This window comes from Elephantulus edwardii, unplaced genomic scaffold, assembly GCF_000299155.1.
Source record: "Elephantulus edwardii isolate Elephantulus edwardi_28Jun2011 unplaced genomic scaffold, EleEdw1.0 scaffold00534, whole genome shotgun sequence".
NCBI lineage: Eukaryota > Metazoa > Chordata > Mammalia > Macroscelidea > Macroscelididae > Elephantulus > Elephantulus edwardii.
The window spans coordinates 300,351-312,279 of NW_006400284.1; the positions used below are offsets into that span (position 1 = coordinate 300,351).

Here is an 11,929-nt window from a genome sequence, read left to right on the forward strand (position 1 = left end):
GTACCATGGACTGCTAGGAAAACAAACAGATTCATCCTGGGTCAAACCAGGCTGCTCCTTGGAGGCAAGGATTCTAAGGCTTTGTCTGACATACTTTGGACATGTTGCAAGGAGGGACAGGTCCTTGGAGAGGGACAGCGCAGGAGGGGAAGACCCCCTCTGAGGTGGATTGATTGAGTGGTTGGGGTAATCAGGATGGGTGTGTCAGAGGTGATGCGATTGGCACAGGACAGAGCAGAGTTTAGGGCTGTTGTACATAGGGTCGCTATGAGTCGCAAGCGACTCAACGGCACATAACAACAAGAGCAACAACACATAAATTCAATTCCTTTTAGTATAATGACTCTCTATACTCTTTCCATCTTCTTTTAATACTTCCTGGATAATTTAATATTCTGCCCAGAGCATCCTTAAGTATTGCAACTTGAGGCTTGAATTTGTTCTTTAGTTCCTTGAGCTTTTGAAATGCTGAGCAAGTTCTGTGCTTTTCATTTTCTGACTCTAGCTCTTTGCATGGTTCATTATAATGCTTTAGTGTCCTTTGAAATCTTCTGTTCAGCTCCTTAATATCTTGTTTTCTTCCCTTTGCTTTGGCTTCCTGGTGCTCTAGTGAAATATTCATAGTGTCTTCTGACATCCATATTCGTCTAAGAGATTATCCAGGAGGCTGCACTTCAGGACAATTGTGGCATCAGGTTTGAAGGTAGACTCATCAACATTCTGCATTATGCAAATGACACAATCCTGCTTGCTGAAACAGGAGGACCTGAAGCTCTTGTTACAGAAGGTCAAGGACTGTAGCCTTCAATATGGATTGAAGCTCAATATCAAGAAAACAGAGATTGTCACCACTGGTGCAATTGGCAGCATCATGATAGATGCTGAAGTGGTTGAGATTGTTAACAGCTTTAGTTTACTTGGCTCCACAATCAAAACTCTTTGCATTGGGAAAGTCAGAGACCTCTCCAGAGTACTGAAGAGCAATGATACCACTCTGGAGACTTAAGGTGCGTCTGATACAGGCCATGGTCTTTGCAGTCATTTGCTATGTGTCAGAGAGCTGTACAAGGGTAGAAGGGGTGCTAGAAGGAGAATTGATGCCCTTGAGCAGTGGTATTGGTATAGAGTATTGGATATACTGTGCACTGCTAAGAGCACAAACAAGCTTGTCCTGGAGAGGAACCTGCTCCTTGGAGGCAAAGATTCTGAGGCTCTGTCTAACATACTTTGGACATGTTGTAAAGAGGGGCCGGTCCTTGGAGAGGGGGACATCATGCTTGGTAGGGTGGAGGGACAGCACAGGAGGGTAAGGCCCTCTATGAGGTAGATTGATTCAGTGACTGGGGTAATGGGAGTAGGTGTGTTGAAGACAATGAGATTGGCACAGGATAGAGCAGGGTTTAAGGCTGTTGTTGTACATAGGGTCACGATGAGTCACAGTCAGCTCGACAGCACATTAAAACAAGTCATTGATCCATTTTGAATTAATACTTCCATATAGTCTGAGATGTAAGACCGCTTTCATTCTTTTATGTAAACTGTGTATCACTGATGATCTTGACAAGAATATTCTTAGTCAAGTATGAAGAAAGGTAATCTAACCTTGGGGGTTAAGGAGACCAACAGAGATAAAACAGTAATTACAGATAATCTTTTCAAACATTTTCACTCTGGAATGGAACAAAGAGAACAGGTGATAACTATGAAGTTGCAACTTAAAAAAACAAACCACTTAAGTTTCCAACAGTTTTCAACTACTTTCTTGAACGTACAGGAACAATTTCACCTAGGTATAAGAGATTTGTCCCTACTTCAGGCTATGTCAAGCAAATTTACTAACACAAGGAAAACAGAGAAATTAACTAACAATAATTAATGGACCATGAAATACAAAAAGGAAATGCAGGATATGAAAATAGATAACAACATGGTCAGCAAAATGACTTGGTAAATATGACAAGGTGAAAGAATTACTGGAGAAGTAATAAGAAAATAGGAGAGCTAGCCAAAAGGAAGTCAAAGAGTAGAATGCATAAAATATTGGTGAAGTATCCAGAACTGAGACTAGTGCAATGGAAGGAGATCTCCTGTCTTTCCCTGAGGAGCCACTTATACCCCTGTTGCAGGCCTTGGAGTAGAAGCACAGAATATATCTTTGAGGGTTTTGTTGGGTTTCTTTTGCTTTCTTCCACCTTTTAGGGTTTTGAAGCATGGTGAATATACTATTTAAAAACAAACAATTATATTTGGGATGCTTTCAGGTGATACTTTTCTGTTAGAGAAAGAAATATTTCAAGAGTAATTTGAGGTCATTGCTGATCCTCAATGATTAATTTCAGCGGGTATGATAGAGGAAAGAGAGAAGTATTAGTTTAGATGTATACATAGAGTAAGATTTGAACTCATGATGGGTAACAATTTGAAGCTGAATAAAAGACCACATGCAACACAATGCCTTTTGTTTCTTTGCCTTCTACAGTGATGTGGTGGCTAACACAGCTTTGTCAGGGTGACTGCCATGGAGTTAGTAGCACTGAATCTCTAGTTCTGTAAATTTTAATGGGAAGAACTGACTGTTTTTTGCTGTGGAGAAGCTGGGGGATTCAAGCCTTTTGGGTTAGCATAACACATAATGCACTATGTCACAAGTGCCCCTTGGAGTTAAGAACAAACTGGGAGAAAGAGGAAATTTCAGGAAAAAGAAGAGCAGTTAAACCAAAGATTTGACCTATTAGATTTGTGTGTTTATCTGTGTTCCGGAGACTTTAGCCAAAGAATCTCTTCTAATTGTTGCATTTTGTTTTTCTACTAATATATTCTAAACTCTTGTTTTATTTTTTTTCTCCATGCAGTACAGTACAGTCAAGGCCCACACTGTAATCCAGAATACCACTCTAATTGATACAATACATAGGGGGATTTATTGTTCTGACTAATCTGTTTTTCTTTAGATTTTTAAATATCTTAATGTATTAGTCACTACAGCTCTTTGGATACCTAAAATGTGTAGGATAGTAGTCCAGGGGCAGTCTGAGGGGAAAAAGGAGGTTTGGAATAATTTCCTTTTTGAGAGTCTTATGTTTTTAATTAAAAAAACTACTTTTTTTGTTTTTTAAACTGTCTAGGTCACTTTTACAAAGAGAAAGTTTGGATTAATGAAGAAAGCCTATGAACTTAGTGTGCTCTGTGACTGTGAAATAGCACTCATCATTTTCAACAGCTCTAACAAACTGTTTCAGTATGCCAGCACTGATATGGACAAAGTTCTTCTCAAGTACACAGAATATAATGAACCTCATGAAAGCAGAACCAACTCGGATATTGTTGAGGTAACACATCTATCTAGTATTGCCTAAATTACACGTCATAATAAAACCTGCCATTTTAAATCATAACTTTAGCTGTCAGGTTGCTTTTTTATGCCCAATAGTAATATCTTTTTCTCACTTCTGAGTGAAAAGAAGGATCTAATTACTGTTATATAACAACATATTAAAAAAACATTTATTTATTAAAATGAAACAGTTTACTGTTGGCACCAATATAATGCAACATTTCTTCTGTGATTATTTTGCATTAATTTTAAGTTCCACTGCATTAAGTCAAAAAAGAACTATAAGTTGTCTTTAATAAGGTTGACAAACCGATGTTCTACCTAGAGCCATAATAGAAGACAAACTCCTCCTTAATCTTAACTACTGTGTTCTTTCATTGCAGCCATTGTTCTTGGCCCCAGATATTGAGGGTACTTCTTACAACCTAAAGCTTACTTCCATAGAGAATATGAAGAATATAGCCTGATTTAACTCTCACAGCATTTTCAAAGTACCTCAGTCTTCATCTCTCTTATGGTCAGCAAAGTGTAAGAGAGCAAATCCCAAACAATTTTTAGTCTTCTATTGTACAGTGTGCTTTGCTTTAGTATGAAGGAAATTTTTCTAACTCCATGTCAGTCAGGTTTGATGTTTTCTTTAATATGACATTTCTTAAGACTTGCGTTAATGTAAATCTACAAATATGTCTCTAGGAAATTTTGAGGTATATAAATCTAGTAGGAGATACATTAGATTTTAAGAATTTAATGGCAGATTAAATGAGAAAGCTTAATTCCTCTTTATTATATATTAAAGTCTTAGCGAGTCAACTTTAATCATAAGATGTGGTTGTTAAGCTTTTAAAGTGATGCTTTTATTCATATGTGAAGATAATGCCGCTACATCTTCACTCATAGTGCATGCTTATTTGAGTTCTTTTTACCTGTAATTGTAGTGGCTTGTACTGATGGATATGCAAGGGTAGTTGTAAACAAAAACTCAGTGTATAGATTAACGCTAATGAGTAGCATTTTTACTTCCTATGAGCACTTTCCTGTGAGGTACTTTATAAGTGCTTTGCACTTAATTATCTTGTTTTCAGTCCGTTTAAAAATACTGTTAAAATGGTTTTTCCTTTTTATTTAATTTCCTTTAAAAACCTGACAGTTGTTTTATTGGAAACAAAGTGTGGATAGCCATTTGTTCATTTGGCACAAATATTTGAGGACCTCTTGTGTACCGTGCACTCTAGGGTGATGCTAAGATAATAGAAAGTTCTAAGTCATAGCACAAGAATGTTCTTACCACCCATAGGTTTGTGAACCACTGAGATACCCTTTCAGTGGGTTGTGAGTTCTGCTGATAAACATACTTGTACTGTCTACACCATAAGCAGGTATATATATTACCTCTATAGAATTAGTAAGTTTTCTAAGAGCAGTATAAAAATGCTAAAAAGGCAAAACAAAAAAGTTGTTAGCACTTTAATGCTGTTTTTATAAATAAAAAGAAATTGACATAGTACACACATTTATGTATTTGAATTTAGTTTAACCTATTAGAAATCAATCTATGGAATGTTGCTTTATGTTTACTGTTTCCTGCTACCTACCTACTACTTTTTTCTTTTTAAACAAAATAGCCTAAAAATTGACCTTTCATTTTAAAATTTAACCAGCTTTCACATTTTTAATTGATGTTGTTGCGTACCATTTAGTTGGAACCAACCCTACAACAAGTTCTCAGAGAAAGAGCTTGCCCATCTTTTCTTCAGTGTAGCAACAGGTAGATTCGAACCACGTACCTTTACTTTGGTTGCACAATTCATTACTATTAAGACATTAGCGTTGATAAAACTTTTACAATTTCTTATATATAACTTAGAGATTTTCCTACTCTATTACAAGATGAATGTACATCCTACAATTAAGAAAGCCAAATACAAATGATAAAAATGGAAACTTTACAGAATTAGTAGGTTACGGGATCATTGTTAGAGTAAGCTTTTATTAGATTTCATAATTATATATCTTTGAAATAGAGAGTATTTTTGCTGTATTGAAATAACTTCGAAAATATTTATACATTTTGCAGGACTGTTTCTTACATAAAATTATTTTCTTTGATATAGTCCATTAAGAATGGCATCAGAAGTATGCATTGTACTTTTTTATGTTCTTAACCATTGATAGAAAAATAAGAGGCAAACTTTTGTTTGTTCCTCTATAATACAGTAATTTAAATGTAAATGGAAATATTACAACCCCTGTAATCTTTTTAGTGAATTAATGTTTAAAAACTTGTAAACTATATAATGCATTTCTATAAGAAAATTTGATGTGTCTTCAGTATCACAAAGTAGAAATGACAAATAACAAATCTGAACAGTTACCATGCACATGCATGTGTATACATTGTGTACATTGAAAATTTTGTATACATTGGATGTGATTAAATAAGAGCCTAGAAGAAATAGAAACAGAGTTATGCATTGAAGTAAAATCTATGCTGACAGGTGTGAAGTATTTTAGCAGCTTCTGCCACATAATGAAATCCTGATAGTATTCTGTATTTACGTTTTTTCTCTCACTTTGTAGGAATATTAAGTATTTCTGCAGTACTCGAATATTTTTTTAATACCAATTATGACTTGTTGGCATTAGAGAACATGCCATAACTAGCTTAGGTGGAGATTCAAATAAATGTAGTGTCATTTAAGCATGTAACTACAGAGATCATGCTCATTGATCTCTGTTGTTGAATTGATCTTGTGAACTGCTCCCAAATTGAGATATTTTCTTTATCACAAGAATAACTGCAATTAAAACCAAATCCTTCTTGCATTATCTCATTTGATCTTCACTTTCAAGGTAAGCTTTTTCAGAAATAGAAATTGACACTCAAATTGTAACTTGCCCAGAGTCATGTAACATTTTAGTGGCAGAACTGAGACTAAAACCTCATTATCTGACATTTATCTTATTTCTCTGGCTCTACCTAGTTTAGTGAATTAGATAAAATTTTCCACCACAAACAAAAAAGTTTTCATATATACTCAGGTTTCAACCTGGAACTTACCCGTCTTTGGTCCTTTACCAAGGATTTTTCCAGTGCTGAAGCTTGATGGCACAAAAAGATTTCATGTATATATACCAATTATATAAAGATATTTATTTCCCCATCTCAGAAATTCACTTTATGCCTCTTTTACAAAACACCTTAACAAATCAAAAGAAATTCAATAAGGATTTTCACTTTTGTGAAAAGAAGAACAAATAAACCCCAAAGTTGCATTCAGCATTTGTTTTGCAGTGTGAGCCATTAAAGACTAACACCAGATCTCCTAATAGTGAGAGGGGCTACATCCAGCATCAAGCTGCAGCAGCTTTGAACTTTGTGTAAACACTAGATATTAATTTGAAGTTTTTTGTCTTGTTTGGTATGGATTAGTAGCTTTCTTTCAGGAACACTCACATTATCCCCCTGTAAGATAATGGTAATTTTTTATTTGCTTTATACCATTTTAGCTTATGAAAGACTTCCTAAGAATGTTTTGCTTTTAGATAGATGGGGATAGATAATAGCATGTGACAACTGTATGACATGCTATAAACATAATGTTTGTCTCAATCATGAAGAGAATGTTAGTGAATATAATTGCAATAAAACAAAAGATCACATTCATTAAGTACCTAATAAGGCATTAAGCTCTTCTAAAGGCTTTAATTTTTGCTATTTTATGGAATCATTATTATTTTATTTCATAATTGAGGAAGCAGAATTAGAAAGTGAATGGGAGCCAAAGTTTCAGAACTACAAAAAAAGAGTTAAATATAGAATGAAATAAAAATGATGGAAAACTTTTTATTATTAGATTTTTAAAGTTAAAAATTTTGTTTATAATGTAGTCAGTAATGAAGAGAAAAATCTACTTTCTTGAGCCTTTATCTCTACCTACTTTCAGATTACAAAGGGATTTAGAAATAATTAGTATCTTGAAGAATGGGAAATATAGGTTCAATATAAGATGTATATGTGAGAATAATAGCAGCTATTAGTAAAAATTAATCACTTTCAGTAGTTTACAAAGTGTTAATCATCAGTTCAGCTGCATAAGCACCACAAGGGATCACGAATTTTAGAACTACCTCACCTTATACCGAATCAGAATCTTCTGGGATGAAGGGTAACCTAAGCAGTCTTCAATTAAATTAACTTGTCTTTAGTGTAGTAATATACTAAGCTTTGTGTTTACACATACTGTCTTGGTAGTGGCCATCTGTTGTTGTTTGCCATTGAATTGGAAACAACTCATAGCTGACCCTCAACGAGAGGAGATTGCCATCCTTCTCCCTCAGAGTAGCTCTTGGATTTGAACCACTTTCCTTTGGGATTGCAGCACAGCTTCAAAACCACTAAGCCATCAGAACTCCCTAGTGGCCATGTACTTCTTAAATATAAATAAGCCCAAGAATTTCCTTTTAAATAATTTTAAGGGATGAATAGCACAAAATTAAAATAATATGTTACATAGCATTCTAGATAGTATTGATGTGAATTTTAAAGTAGGTCATACTTCTCTCCTGTTAGTTTTCAAATTTCTGTTTAAAAGAGCATCTTTGAATGTGTATTATTGAATTGATACAGTGTGGATGAGTGGGAGATGAAATTTTGTTCCATTGAACAAAAAAAACAGACTGACTCTTATCTCCTAAAATCATCTAGCAATGACTTTAGAGAATTGGAGACATTGTTAGACTTAGGTTTTCTCACAATATTATAATATTCTCAAAGAGGCTTTATGAGCCAGTCATTTTTTATTCTCCCCATTATGCAGATGAGGTGGTGGTTGTTATGTGCCGTCGAGTCGCTTGTGACTCATAGCGACCTTATGTATAATAGCCCTAAACTTTGCTCTGTCCTGTGCCAGTTGCACTGTCTCTGACACTCCCATCCCGATTATCCCAGTCACTGAATCAGTCCACCTCATAGAGGGCCTTCCCCTCCTGCACCATCCTTCCACCCTCCCAAGCATGATGTCCACCAAGGACCGGTCTCTCCTCACAACATGTCCAAAGTATGTTAGATGGAGCCTCAGAATCCTTGCCTTCAAGGAGCCACCCAGTTTAACCCTTTCCAGGATGAATCTGTTTGTTTTCCTAGCAGTCCATGGTATTCTCAATGCTCTTCTCCAGGACCACAGCTCATAGACATCAATTCTCCCTCTGTCCTCCTTGGTCATTGTCCGACTCTCTGATGCATAACAAGTGACTGTGAAGACCATTTCCTGTATCAAATGTACCTTAGTCTCCAGAGAGACACCATTGCTCTTCTGTACTTTGGAGAGTTCCCTAACAGCAGACTTTCCCATGGCAGTGTACCTTTTAATTTCCTGGCTACTGGTGCCAAGAGTGTTGACTATGGAGCCAAGCAAACTAAAGCTGTGTACTATCTCAGTCTCTTCACCATCCACCCTGATGCTGCCAATTGGAACCAAATAGGGAGAGTTTAAGAGGTTTGCCTCATGTTTTACAGGGCTGCAGTGGAGCAGCAGGGAAAGAGAAAAAAAAATGAGGCCTCTGAAGACTGAGACAAAGTTTCCCTCTACCTCCAGCCTCCTGCCTTGCCCTTTTATTCCTAACAGAGCTGATTCACAGGGTGAGGCACAGAATTCTCATGGTCCTCCTCTTCCCACATGTCATGTTGCACCATCACCTCACACAGTCAGCACTGTAGCTCTTGAAATTTCAGTTTTACAGTTTTTAGTTCTTGGTTTTGCTATGTCTTATATAAATATTACTTGTCATACAACTATTGGTTTTTAACTATTGGTTTTCATTGATACACTTAAAATACTCTACATCTCATAAATTTTTCTAATAGTTTTAAGGTTAGATTTTTTTTCTCTCTCCGTTGGAGATTGGTATGATATATAAATAGATAGTTCTTAGGAGAAAAGGACTGATAAATACATGCCTCTTTCACCTTATAATTCACACATTTGTAGTTTGTGAAAATTGACAAATATTTAGGTGTCCTCTGTGCCAGTAATTGAGTAAAAGTTTAGTTCTTACCATCAGATAAATTGTTATTTTGCTCAGAAATATTTTTGAAGCCAAGTCAAATTTTTGACCAATCAGGGAAAAAAGGATTGAAGAGAGACTTGATTGGGAGAGTAATTTCTTTAAAAGATAGACTTGAAGAGCAAAATGAGGTTGAAGAAAGCTATTCCAGGTCAGGGGAGAAACTTGTATAGAAGTTAGGGTATTAGGGAAGCTCTAGTGGCCTAGTAGCACAGAGCTGCACTGCAATCCCAGAGGCGCACAGTTCTAATCCACCAGATGCTCTTCCGGGGAAGGAGGGACAGTCTCCTCCTGTACCAGTCAGATCTGATTTGATGGTACACACACACAAAAATAATAAAATAAAAAATAAAATTAAAAAAAAATTAGGGTATTGGACACAGTGCATTTATTTTGTGAAGTACAGCTAGGAATAGTTGTGGGGAGCTCTGATGGTCTAGTGGGTAAGAAGTTGTGCTGCCAATCCATCAAATCCATCACCTGCTCCATGAAAGATTGGCACTTTCCTCCTGTGTGATTTACAGCCTCTGAAAACCCACCAGAAAGTCAGCCTTCAGTTGGTCCAACTACATGGCACCCAACAATAGGAGTATTATTATTGTTTTTGTTGTTGTTATGTGCCATTGAGTCACTTGCAACTCATAGCAACCCTGTGTACAACAGCCCTAAACCCTTCTTTATCTCTTGCCAAACTTATTGTCTCTAACACACCTATCCCCATTATCCCAGTGACAGAGTCAGTTCATATCAGTGCTGGTCTTCCTCTCCTGCGCTATCCCTCAACACTCTCAAGCATGATGTCCCTCTCCGAGGACTGATCCCACCTTGCAACATGTCCAGAGTATATCAGATGAAGCTTCAGAATCCTTCCCTCCAAAGAGCAACCTGGCTTCACCCTCTCCAGGATGAACTTGTTTGTTTTCCTAGCAGTCCATGGTATATTCAATACTCTTCTCCAGCATGAAAGCTCAAAGGCATCAACTCTCCCTCTGTCAGCCAGCCTTTGTCCAGCACTCTGATGCGTAGCAAGTAATGGCAAAGATCATGGCCTGTATCAGGCACACTGTAGTCTCCAGACTGACCTCTTTTTTTACTCAGTACTTTGAAGAGGTCTCTGACAGCAGATTTTCCAGTGCAATTTGTCTTTTAATTTTCTGGCTGCTGGTACCAAGAGTGTTGATCGTAGAGCCAAGCAAACTGAAGCTGTCAACAATCTCACTCTCTTCAACATCTATCATGATTCTGCCAGTTGGCTCAGTGGTGAGAATTTTTGTTTTATTGATATTGAGCTTCAATCCATAGTGAAGGCTGCAGTCCTTGACATATTACAGCAAGCACTTCAGGTCCTCCTCAGTTTCAGCAAGCAGGGTTGTGTCATTTGCATAATGCAGATTGTTGTTGAGTCTATCTCCATCCTTGATGCTCCTCCTCCTCCTCCTCCTCCTCATCATCATCATCATCATGTCTCTGAGGTACAAGTCAGATTTTCAATAGTTTATCTAAAGCCTCTGGACTTTGGCTTGAAGGTAGCCTTTCAGACAATCTTGTTATTCCCAAGCTCAATTGTACCGGAATTACAATGGATTTCTTTTTTACCCTAATAAAGGTTAAAGATAAAAGAGGAGGTGGTTGTTGTAGTGTGCCCATCAAGTCAAGACAGACTCACACAGGTTTTCAGAGACTATAAGATTGCCCATTCTTCTCCTATGAAGCAGATGGTGGATTTGAACCATGTGTCTTGTGGATTACATAGTGCATTTTCTTACCACTAGGGTAAAAATATTGAATGTGTTCTATATTACTTCTGCATGTTTGTGTTTATTGTACTGCTATTTGTTGGTCTGTGTATAATAACACATTATGCTGGATACTAGGAATATGGTGGTAATTGATTATATTTCTGCCTTTTCCCAACAAAATGGTGGTAGTCTGTTTTGTCCTTTCGAAGGGTTTTTATTTACCTTTTTTTGTCATTGTTGGAATTATTCAGGTGCTCTGTGGAGGAATTTTTCAGATGCTTTTTGATAAAAGTTGATTCTAAAATCAATAAACCTTACTGCTATAATTTACTTACCTCCTCTCTTCTAATATGATTTCCTGCTTTTGTATATGTAAGAGAACTCTAAAAGAAGGTAACTATATAATGTTCCTGGTCAAATTTACTTTCTGACTTAATTCTTAGAGAATCTGTGTAGGGAGCTGTAGGCTAAAAAATAAGGGAGCTAGACTGATGGCATAGAAAAGGCGCATTACCATGGAAAAGTCTGCTGTTAGGGACCTCTCCAAAGTACTGAAGAGCAGTGGTGTCTCTCTGGAGACTAAGATGCGTCTGATACAGGCTATGGGCTTCGCAATCACTTGTTAGGCATCACAGAGTTGGACAATGACCAAGGAGGATAGAAGGAGAATTGATGCCTTTGAGCTGTGGTGCTGGAAAAGAGTATTGAGAATACCATGGACTGCTAGGAAAACAAACAGATTTGTCCTGGAAAGGGTTAAACCGGGTGGCTCCTTGGAGGCAAGGATTCTGAG

The 11,929-nt window shown here is 36.9% G+C and overlaps 1 protein-coding gene across 3 annotated transcripts in view; it reads left to right on the plus strand.

The window, feature by feature from the left end:
• MEF2A (myocyte enhancer factor 2A) overlaps positions 1-11,929 on the plus strand; it is a 183,130-nt gene that overhangs the window by 95,077 nt on the left and 76,124 nt on the right. For all 3 annotated transcript variants that reach the window (XM_006903203.1, XM_006903202.1, XM_006903204.1), the window contains exon 2: positions 3,126-3,329. In XM_006903203.1, the coding sequence (XP_006903265.1) occupies positions 3,126-3,329 (204 nt within the window). The remainder of the gene's footprint in view (positions 1-3,125; positions 3,330-11,929) is intronic.